General features: G+C 40.7%; 1 protein-coding gene across 21 annotated transcripts in view; it reads left to right on the top strand.

Moving 5' to 3' along the window:
- R3HDM1 (R3H domain containing 1) overlaps nt 1-12071 on the top strand; it is a 198949-nt gene that overhangs the window by 151571 nt on the left and 35307 nt on the right. For all 21 annotated transcript variants that reach the window (XM_030801265.1, XM_030801250.1, XM_003267601.4 and 18 more), the window contains one exon: nt 467-618. In XM_030801265.1, coding sequence (XP_030657125.1) covers nt 467-618 — 152 coding nt within the window. The remainder of the gene's footprint in view (nt 1-466; nt 619-12071) is intronic.

Genomic DNA, 12071 nt, shown 5'->3' with positions numbered 1-12071 from the left:
AAATAAAGCGGTAGTGCTGTGGCTAACAGGAAAGCCTGCTGGCAGTGTTAGCTTATTTCTGATTGCTCATGCTTTAAAAGTTTATGGAGGCTGCTGGGTATGGTGGTTCACGCCTGTAATCCCAGCACTTTGGGAAGCCAAGGTGGGCGGATCACTTGAGGTCAGGAGTTCGAGACCAGCCTGACCAACATGGTGAAACCCCATCTCTACTAAAAATACAAAAATTAGCTGGGCATGGTAGCGCATGCCTGTAGTTCCAGCTACTCAGGAGGCTGAGGCAGGAGAATTGCTTCAACCCAGGAGGCAGAGGTTGCAGTGAGCCAAGATTGCACCACTACACTCCAGCCTGGGCAACAGAGCAAGACTTCGTCTCGAAAAAAATAAAGTTTATGGAGATTGAAAACTTAAACATTTGCAAGGTTTTGAAAAAAACCTTTTTCTCTTGAAATTGTCTTTCAAATTTTAGGTTTCACTGCCTCAAGGTTCTCAAGGAATTCCCCATCAGACTTATCAACAGCCTGTTATGTTCCCTAATCAGTCTAATCAAGGATCGATGCCCACAACGGGAATGCCTGTTTACTATAGTGTCATTCCACCTGGTCAACAAAATAATTTAAGGTGAGTATGACTGAGTAACCTAATCTTCCAGCTTCTCATTGTTTACCAGGATTATGGTGTGTTGCTAGTTTTAAAGTTGACTAAGGGGCATTACTTGAGAACATTCTCTAATGTAGAATAGAAAAAAACTATAATACCGTATACTTTTTAAAATATTTCTTTCGGCTAGGTACAGTGGCTCACGCCTGTAATCCCAGCACTTTGGGAGGCCAAGGCTGGTGGATCACCTGAGGTCAGGCGTTCGAAACCAGCCTGGCCAACATGGCGAAACCCCATCTCTACTAATAGTACAAAAGTTAGCTGGGTGAGGTGGCGTACACCTGTAATTGCAACTGCTCGGCGTACGCCTGTAATTGCAACTGCTCGGGAGGCTGAGGCAGGAGAATCTTTTGAACCCAGGAGGCAGAGGTTGTAGTGAGCCAAGATTGCGCCGTTGCACTCCAGCCTGGGCAACAAGAGTGAACTTGTGTCTCCAAAAAAATATATATGTATATTTCTTTCAGTAAAATCAGTACAAGGAAAGCAGTCCATGCAAAAACTAAAGACAAGTCAAATCTCTCTTGTGCCTAAAAATTAGGCCAATCTTCTGTTACTCACACAAATGGAGTAACAGTTGGAGTGTAATATTTAAGGTTTTTATAGGGGTCTGGAAAAATTGTATTTCCTGTGTATAATTTTAGCAGTGAAATATCTTGGTGGAATATTTCAGGCTTTGGGAAGCTCATTTTTCATCATTAAGGGAGGGAAGGCATATAAGAGAAGTAAATGATAGGCCGGGCGCGGTGGCTCACGCTTGTAATCCCAGCACTTTGGGAGGCCGAGGCAGGCGGATCACGAGGTCAGGAGATCGAGACCACGGTGAAACCCCATCTCTACTAAAAATACAAAAAATTAGCCGGGCGTGGTGGCGGGTGCCTGTAGTCCCAGCTACTCGGAGAGGCTGAGGCAGGAGAATGGCGTGAACCTGGGAGGCGGAGGTTGCAGTGAGCCGAGATTGCGCCACTGCACTCCCGCCTGGGGGACAGAGCGAGACTCCGTCTCAAAAAAAAAAAAAAAAAAAAAAAAAAAAAAGAGAAGTAAATGATAGTAGTTCTACATTAAAGCAAGTCATGAAGTATTCCATGAGCAGAAATGTCTCTGACAAGCCATGTGTTGAAAATACTAATCTTTCATTGAATTGGGTCCCTTTAGTTCATCGTTCAGAATGTATTACCAAACCATTCATTTATTCTCATGGCATCCATGTGTTACCAACCAAGTCCATTCTGCCTGCGTATAGCAAGCCAATCACTGTGACAGTGGGTTTTGCAAAAGAGAAAATATTTTATTCACAAGGCTGCTTGTGAAAGGAGATGGGAGAACAAATCTCAAATCTGCCTCTGAAAATAGGGCTTGTGGGTACTTATGGAATAGAAAGTAGGGTGGTCTAAAGTGTGAGAAAATGTGATTGATGGGTGGGAAAGGTGATTGGCAGGTTGGAAAGATGAGGTAATTGGGGTTTCTGCACAAGCATAATGAAGCTACATGGTTCTTCATAGGACATGTGTGCAGAAAATGGCGTTAGCATGATCTGAAGGTGGAGTTTTAGGCCCTCTGACGCCAAAGGGTCACTCTCTGGGCACCTGTGCAGGCCTAGTTGAAGGGTTCGTGATCTCAACCAGCTTGGACTGGACATGAGCTGCCCCCTGGATCCTGAAAAACAGCTTTAAATACCTGTTATATAGTTACCCACAGTCAGAAATGTTATCTATAAGGAAAACAGTGGGAGTTTAGTTATATATTGCTTGGCCACATGACTTGCTAGTGGGAGTTTTAAGATTAGCTAAAAGTAATCGATTAAAAGCAAGCAAAGCCAGTTAAGTTTGGCAGGCTGATTAGGTTAGCCCTCTGTTTCACCTGGGAGGTTGCCAGAGGGGCAGCTGTTCTCCTTTAAAGAATGGGGATCTAAGTTACTATCATTTATAAGAGGTTGTTAGGCCAGGGGTGGTGGCTCACGCCTGTAATCCCAGCACTTTGGGAGGCCAAGGCAGGTGGGTCACCTAAGGTCAGGAGTTCAAGACCAGCCTGGCCAACATGGTGAAACCCCATCTCTACTAAAAATACAAAAAATTAGCCAGGCATGGTGGTGGGCACCTGTAATCCCAGCTACTCAGGAGGCTGAGGCAGGAGAATCGCTTGAACCTGGGAGGCAGAGGTTGCAGTGAGCCGAGATTGCACCATTGCACTCCAGCCTGGACAACAAGAGCAAAACTCTGACACAAAAAATAAATAAGTTGTCATTCAGTTATGGTTACAGATGGCATGTGGGGGTAGAGAAGGGATTGACATACTTTGTTGCACTGGAAAAGGGGGGCTTGGTTCTGAGTTTATCAGAACTCACCCTCCCCCAAGAGGAACTCGTATATTTTCTCTCTCCTTCCATCTTGATGGCTGCCAGTGTTTCAGTACATGATGGAGGAGGCCCAGGCTTTTTTTTTTTTTTTCCGAGACAGAGTCTAACTCTGTTGCCCAGGCTGGAGTGCAGTGGTGCAAGCTCTGCTCACTGCACCCTCTGCCTCCCGGGTTCAGGCAATTCTCCTGCCTCTTAAGTATCTGGGATTACAGGTATATGCTACCATGCCCCACTAATTTTTTTTTTGTTTTTTTAATAGAGATTGGGTTTCACCATGTTGGCCAGCCTGGTCTCGAATTCCTGATCTCAAGTTATCTGCCCGCCTAGACCTCCCAAAGTGCTGGGATTACAGGTGTGAACCACCGTGCCCGGCCTGGCCCAAGCTTTTTAAATGGCAAATTAGTTGTGAATCTCTCAGGCAACCTTGCAATTTTATATCATACTGAATCCCAGCTCTTTTGAGGCAAAACTGCTACACAATGAAAATAGAAATATGTACTTGGTTAAATTTCCCATTTGTTGTCTGAGTTTAAATTTTATAAATAAGGAAAAAATACTCCACATCTGAGTTTTTTACCCTGATAAATCTAAGTTTGGGATCTAGAATGCCAATTCAGTTTCCAAACTGTCAGTTAGAGGCAGAAATCTGTGCTAAAGTAGGGTGAAAAAAGGCGCGAGAAAATTGATGAATTATCTACTTTTTGAACCAAAGTTTAATTTTTTATTTATCAGAGAATATTACCAAAGTCATCATTTCTATGTGGGGCAGAGGCTGAGAGATGGGTATTAATTTACCTTTGTAGGCCTGCATACTGGGAAGAGGGGCTTTCATGAGGGAAGGATATCAAGCCTATAAGAACCTGTATAAGATGGCTTAGGCTTTCACACTTTTTCACGTTTGTTATACTTGTCAATCCCTTGAAACAAAAAAGATTGTGTGTGCTTGACTTGTGAGAGAGCTTGCCATAAGAGTGTGGATACAGGTGAGAGAGCATAATTATGTTCCTGCCTCTATAGTGAGCCTTATTTTAAGCATAAGGGCAGAATCCAAAAGCTGTCAAGTGGGCGCTGATGACTACACTTTGGAAAGATCCTTGGTTTTAGTCCCTGGGCCTGCTTCACAAAGAAAATAAAATATTTTTAAGAGCTAGCCTTGGCCCGAGGGATAGCCTGCAGCACAGAAATTAAAAGATAGATGAGATTCTCCAACAACCTCCAATGTGAATCTTGATTAAAAGTCTTTGGTGTTGGGCATGGTGGCTCATGCCTGTAATCCCAGCAGTTTGGGAGGCTGAGGCGGGTGGATCACTTGAGGTCAGGAGTTCAAGACCAGCCTGGCCAACATGGTGAAACCTCAGCTCTACTAAAAATACAAAAAATAGCCAGGCATGGTGGCGAGCACCTGTAATCCCAGCTACTTGGAAGGCTGAGGCAGGATAATCGCTTGAACCTGGGAGGCAGAGGTTGCAGTGAGCTCAGATTGCACCACAGCACTTCAGCCTGGGCAACAGAGGGAAACTGCCTCAACAAAATAAAAAAAAGTCTTTGGAATTACCCATAGCTTGGAGCTGTGACCCAAATGAGGCAGATAAACTTGAAATAAGGTAGGTGTAAGCTAACAGTAGTGATTGGTCACCATGTGACAAACTAGCATTGATCTGTTCCGAGTATAGAGTACCAATGTGAGAAATTGAATGGGTTGTACATGAAGCAGGGAATGTGTATTCTGTCAGACTTATCTTGGTGCATTTTGGACTAGTTACTTGGTAGGAAATCAAGTCATGTACAGAATTAATTAAAGATCTGTGACTGGCTGCAGTGGCTCACGCCTGTAATCCCAGCAGTTTGGGAGTCCAAGGCAGGCAGATCACTTGAGGTCAGGAGTTTGAGACCAGCCTAGCCAACATGTTGAAACCCTGTCTCCACTAAAAATACAAAAATTAGCCAGGCGCAGTGGTGGGTGCCTGTAATCCCAGCTACTTGGGAGGCTGAGGCAGGAGAATTGCTTGAACCTGGGAGGTTGAGGTTGTAGTGAGCCGAGATCGTGCCACTGCACTCCAGCCTGGGCAGCAGAGTGTAAGACCCCATCACAAAAAAAAAAAAACAAAACAGAAACAGAATTCATTAAAGATCTCTTTGGGTGAAAAAAAATTCGTAATTAACTGATTAATTTTTTAAAACAGCAGCATTCTTTACAGAAAATGTCATTTCTGCTGCTGGGCAATATTTAGTAGACAGATCACCATAATATTTCAAGTTTACTTGGAACCATCCCTTAAAAAGTCAACTACTGGTAATTTTTGTTAATCAGGTAGTTGAATTACCATCTAAGGGCTAATGAATAGAGGCAATTCAGAAATCTAGACTTAGTGGCTTATATAAATTATATTTTATCCTACATATTTCAGTATATTTACATGAAAAGCAGGGTTGATCTAATTACTGAAGCACCAGCTGGGTGTGGCGGCCGGGCAACAGAGTGATACTCTGTCTCATAAATAAATACATACATACATACATACATACATACTCAAGCACCTGGCACAGTGCCTAGCATAGAGTCAGAGCTTGGTAAATCTATACTGAATGAACATATTTCTTTGTTGTTGTTGTTGTTGTTGTTGTTGAGACGGAGTCTCACTCTGTTGCCCAGGCTGGAGTGCAGTGACGCGATCTCGGCTCACTGCAAGCTTCACCTCCCGGGTTCACGCCATTCTCCTGTCTCAGCCTCCCGAGTAGCTGGGACTATAGGCGCCCGCCACTACGCCCGGCTAATTTTTGTATTTTTAGTAGAGATGGGGTTTCACCGTGTTAGCCAGGATGGTCTCGATCTCCTGACTCGTGATCCGCCCACGTTGGCCTCCCAAAGTGCTGGGATTACAGGCGTTGAGCCACTGCTCCCGGCCGAACATATTTCTTAAATGTCAAAGGCCAGCTTGCACATGCATGTATGTACATAGATGTCATTAACTGTTGGACTCAATTTTATTTTGTTTTTGTAACCTCTCTATGCTTTTTAAATTTTTCATCAATAATTTTTAAAATTACAAAACAAATAATGCTGTTAATATAAGTGAAGTAATACAGAGGTGTGTAAAGGGAAAGGTAATCAACATGCCCTACTCCACCCCCCATCCCCAGGTAACCAGCATTCACAGGCTAAGGTATGTTCTGTCACATTGGCCTCCTGGCTACACAAACAATACAGGCATAAATACTCATATATAGGAATTGGGTGGTGAGTTTTAGTGAAATACACATTCTCTTGCATTTTTTTTTCTTTTTCCATTTTATTCTGTTTTTGAGGTGTCTCACTCTGTTACCCAGGCTGGAGGGCAGAGGCATGATCATGGCTTACTGCAACCTTCTCCTCCCAGGCTCAAGTGATCCTTCCACTTCAGCCTCCTAAGTAGCTGGGACCACAGGCACGCACCACCACACTCAGCTAATTGTTTATATTTTTGGTAGAGATGGGGTCTCACTATGTTGCCCAAGCTGGTCTCAAACTCCGAGGCTCAAGCAGTCCTCACACCTCTACCTCCCAAAGTGCTAGGGTTACAAGCATGAGCAATTGTGCCCGGCCTGCATTTTTTTTTATAATAATATATCAGGAACATCAGATTAGTAAATACTAGTGTAAAACATCCTTTTTTGTTTTTCTAATTTCTTGACAAACATAATTTTATATAAATAAGATTATGTCATCCTGGCAGTTTTTTATTGTCCTAACCTGCTTCTCTCTCCCTACCCTACCACTGGACCATTTCACACACACACACACACACACACACACACACACACACACACACACACTCTAGTTAACCCGTGTTTCTCTCCTGGTTTCTGTCCTTCCTTCCTCACTTTTCTCCTTGTGCTTATTCATATACTAACACAGATATGGTACGGCAACATGAACAAAATAGCACACATACACACACTCAAATTGAGTTTATAAATAGTTTTAAATATAAAATGTGTACAACTTGGTTTTGGTTTCTTGTAGGAGCACATCATGTCTGACATGTGATGGGAGAATCCATTCACATTTAATATTACAACTGATATACCGAACTTTTTTCCGCCAGCTTGTATTTGTCTATTTCACCACACTGTACTTGTAACTGATGACTGATTGGTTAGTCTTCTGCTGTTTTCTCACATATTTATCTGAGAAATTTCTCTAAATACGTGCTATATTCATTGAGACTCTTCATCATGGAATCCCACTGATCTGATACCAGGGAATATGCTGGTCCAATAAGCTAATTTTTCAGATAACTAAAACTCATGCCTTTAAACATTAGTTATTAGGTGGCATGATATGGTTAGAAAAATGGGCTTTGGAATCATAAAAACCTGTCTTCAAGCCAGTGTGACCTTGGACAAGTTATTTATTTGTACTTTTGTTTTCTCATTTGTAAGACAGAAATAATACCTTACAGGACTGGTGGGAGGAATTACATGTCTAGAACTTTGTATATGGAAACTGCAAATTTTCCAACTGTATATCTGATATCCAAAATATTAAAGAAATCCTACAATTCAGAAAAAAAAAAAAAAAGGTTAAGGACTTGAATAGAAATTTATCCAGAGAAGACATACAAATGGCAAACAGGCCAGTGAAAGGATGCTTGATATCACTAATCATTAGAGGAATGCAAATCACAACCATAATGAGATATCACCTCACACCTGTTAAAATGGCTATTATCAAAAAAATCAAAAGCTAATAAGTATTGGTAAGGATGTGGAAAAAAGGAAACCCTTGTAACAGTGTTGTTGGGAATATAAAATGGTGTAGCTGCTATGGAAAACAGTACAGAGATACCTAAAAAAAATAAAAATAGAACTATCATTTGATCCAACAATTCCAAATACTTCTAGATATTTATGCAGAAGAATTGAAATCAGTATCTTGAAGAGAGATTTACACCTCCATGTTCATTGCAGCATTATTCACAATAGCCAAGATGTGGAAACAACCTAAATGTCAATTGGTGTATGAGTGGATAAAGAAAATACGGGTATGGCTCATTCCTGTGATCCCAACACTTTTTGAGGCCAAGGCATGAGGATGGCTCGAGCCCAGGAGTTTGAGACCAGTCTGCGCAATATAGGGAGACCCCATTTCTACAAAAAATTTAAAAAGTAGCTGGGTGTAGTGACAAATACCTGTGAAGCTAGTCTACTCAGGAAGCTGAGTTGTGGGAAGATAACTTGAACCTGGGAGGTCAAGGCTATAGCGAGCCATGATACGCCACTGTATTCCAGGTTGGGCGACAGAGCCAGACCCTCTCTCAAAAAAGAAAAAAAGGTTATATATGTACTGTAATGGAACATTATTTAGCCTTTAAAGATGGAAATCCTGCCATGTGTAACAATGTTGATGAACCTTGAGGACATTATGTTGAGTAAAATAAGCCAGTCACAGAAGGACAAATACTGCCTTATTCCACAGTATGACCTCTAAAATAGTCAAACTTGGCTGGGCGCAGTGGCTCACACATGTAATCCCAGCACTTTGGGAGGCCAAGGCAGGTGGATCACCTGAGGTCAGGAGTGTACACCAGCCTGGCCAACATGGTGAAACTTCATCTCTACTAAAAATACCAAAAACTAGCCAGGCATGGTGGTGCCAGTAGTCTCAGCTACTCTGGAGGCTGCAGCACGAGAATCACTTGAACCTGGGAGGCAGAGGTTGCAGTGAGCCGAGATAGTGCCAGTGCACTCTAGCCTAGGCAACAGGGCAAAATTCTGTCTCAAAAAATACATAAAATAAAATAGTCAAACTTGTAGAAGCAGAGAGTAGAATGGTCATTGCCAGGGGCTGGAGGGAGGGGGAGGTGGAGAGTTACTCTTCAGTGGATATAACATTTCTTTTATGCAAGATGAATGAACTCTGGAAATCTGCTGTACTACATTTTGCCTATAGTCATACTGTGTTATACACTTGAAATTTTATTAAAAGGGTAGCTCCCGTGTTTAAAACAAACAAAAAAAGAAAAACAGTTATGGTGTCTTTGCGGGATTTGTGACATCCGTTTTAATAGTTCACATGTCTTTAGCACTTAACCTGTTTCTAAGCTCTGTTCCAGATCATTGTAATGAGTGAATACTTCTCCAAAAAGCAAGTATGAAAGCTTGAAGAAACCATACAGAATCATTAGTTTATCCTTAAAGCAACAAATATTTTTATTTTGGCTGTTATTCCCAATTAGACTAAATATAGTAAGATGTGAATTTTTTTAGTGTGACTTTTTTCCTGATTAATATGTTTTCTGTGTAACATGAATCTACGTCATTGTTCTTTTCTGGCTCATCAAACCAATACTTTTTCAAAGACACTACCTTTTTGGGTTTAAGAAAAGTTATCTTTTTGTTTACCTCACTGAATTTGAAGTCTACATTTTTACAAGAACACTCAGCAGAGAAATGAAAAATAAATCACATTAATTTTCAGTTACATAAAGAAAAATATGTGTAGTAGGTTCTCAATATTTGTAGACTTTGTATTTGCAAATTTGCCTATTTGCTGAAATTATTTGTAACCCCTAAATTGATACTCATTGTACTTTCTTTTTCATTTGTGGACATGTTCAGTGTGGCAAAAAAGTTTGAGTCATCAGGCAAGCACATTCCCATCTGAGGTCAAACAAGGCACATGCTGCCTCCCTGTTTCAGTTCTTCTATTATAAACAATTGTCCTTTTCAGTCTATTTAGTGCCACGTTGTTCACACTTTTTTGGTTTTTGTTTGAAATGGCTCCCAAACAATGCTGATTTTCTGTCTTGTGTTACTCAGCACAAGAAAGCTCTGCTGTGTGTTCAAGCATGAGTTGGTACTGGCCATCAGTTCAGTGTTAATGAATCAACAATACAGTACATCCAGAAAAAGAGGAAATTCACAGATGTATATGTGAGGCCACTCTAGAAAGTCCTAAAGTAACATCCGAAATACATGACAAAGTTATGAAAAAGATGGAAAGGCAGCTGGATTGTTGGATTCATGAGATGATGAACGAGTTTATCTTCCTGTTTTGGGGGATTTTTTTTCCTTTCTCTTGGCTTCTCAATATGATAACCAAGTTTTTTTAAAAAAGCAGACTGGACAGCGTTGTTGTGAAACTGAAAGCCAAAGAAATTCATGATCATGTTACCCAGGGTCAGGAAAATGGTAAACACTTCTCAAATAGTGTTTTGTTATCAAGAAATACTGCGAAGGGCCAAGGACAGTGGCTCATGGCTGTGATCCCAGCACTTTGGGAGGCCGAGGCGGGTGGATCACTTGAGACCAAGAGTTGGGGACCAGCCTGGCCAACATGGTGAAACACCGTCTCTACTAAAAATATAAAAATTAGCCAGGTGTGATGGCGGGCACCTGTAATCCCAGCTACTCAAGAGGCTGAGGTAGGAGAATCACTTGAACCCAGGAGGCAGAGGTTGCTGTGAGCCGAGATGGTGCCACTGCGCTCCATCCTGGGTGACAGAGCGAGACTCCCTCTCAAAAAGAAGTACTGCAGAGTTTTTACATTTCTAGAATCTCATTTGTCTTCACAGTGTCCTTCTAAAAAGGATAAGTATGTATTTGTTTTTATTTTACATGTAGACACTATGAAATTTCAACCCTATATGTCTTGATTTAATTGGTCTGGCCCTGATCTTAAGCCTGAGCAACATTATTTTTTAATGCCCTCCAGGTGATTCTAGTGGGCGCCAAGAATTGAAACCCTCTGGCCTACACTAACCAGCCCTTCAGTCTGGTTTTTATTCATGCCTTCAGCTGTCCACAAGTAGCTATAGCCCAGTAAAACTTTACACATCAGCAGAAAAGTCATGATGTCTGTCACTGTTTATTAGTAGATTTTCATCTGAAATCCAGTGTCCTGACATAAAACTATAAATTACTACATAGCAACAAGTTTATAAATTTCTAGATCTTAGATGGAAAGTGTATCTTAAACTCTAGGTTACAGGGTCTTGATCCATACAGTCTTACTATGTTTTAGATGCTAAATGGACTGTAGTAGCCTTCATTTTATTACAAGATTGTAAGGAATAAGATTCCTGTAAGAACATAAAGTGAGTCTTTGTTTTGAAAAATGTCTTACTTAGCTTGGGTTGCTTAGCAAAATCGTTTTCTTACAGAGGTTCCTTGTGTAGAAAGGTAGAACTTGAATTATATGTCTACTTTCAGCTCAAACTTTCAGTTCACTGAGGCAACTTTGTGTTTGGATTGGATTGTGTTGTTACTTATCATTACGAAGATTGAGCACAGCCTAAGTCAACATGTACTGTCACTTTAAGCAAGCAAAGTACTAGTCAGGGACACTAATTTTACAACTCATGAGATTTTTCTCAGTCCTTAGCGTGGAGAGAAAATTAGTTTGATACCAGCAGTCTTCAAAAGTGGGCAAGTGAGTTGGATATCTTCAAAATGCTCTCATTTTTCCTGGTTTTTCTCCTATTTTGCCTTTCATTTTCGCTATTTTTATCTTGAAATTCAAAACGATAATACCTTTTTCTTTGATCTGTATTCTCAAAGGGGTAGCATACAGAGAGGAACTTGAAAAGACTGTAGCCTTTTTTTAAGAACCTTTAAAAAATGTTTCACAGAATCTTTATGAAATTATGAAAAAGAAAACCTACTTTCAAGTCTTTTTCCCTTTTTTCTGTCCACAGTCTGTTTTTCCTCATTTTTGTATCCTAGTATTTCTCTAGTGTCCCTTTTGTCCTACTTGTGATACCTCTCGTATTCACTTTATTTCTCCTAGGCTTCTAGTTTTACATTTTCAGTTTTTTGTTTGCTTCAGCTATCCTTTGAAATAATTGTTGATAATAAGTCTGTCAATCTGAACTATATCTTTTGGTAAAGTTTTACTTCTCTCATTATTAAAAATGAAGTTACTAACATTTAGCTTAGAGAAATAATATGTAATAAGAAATAAGATTTTGATTTTGAAAGATAAGTTCAAGAGATGTGCTGCACAAGACTTTGTCTACAGATAAATATTGTATTATACAATTCAAACTCTGTGAGGATAGATCTTGTGTTAAGTGTTTTT

This window comes from Nomascus leucogenys, chromosome 20 (genome assembly GCF_006542625.1).
Source record: "Nomascus leucogenys isolate Asia chromosome 20, Asia_NLE_v1, whole genome shotgun sequence".
Taxonomy (NCBI): Eukaryota; Metazoa; Chordata; class Mammalia; order Primates; family Hylobatidae; genus Nomascus; species Nomascus leucogenys.
Note: the sequence above shows the minus strand (reverse complement) of the source record. Positions and strands in the feature narration are given on the sequence as shown.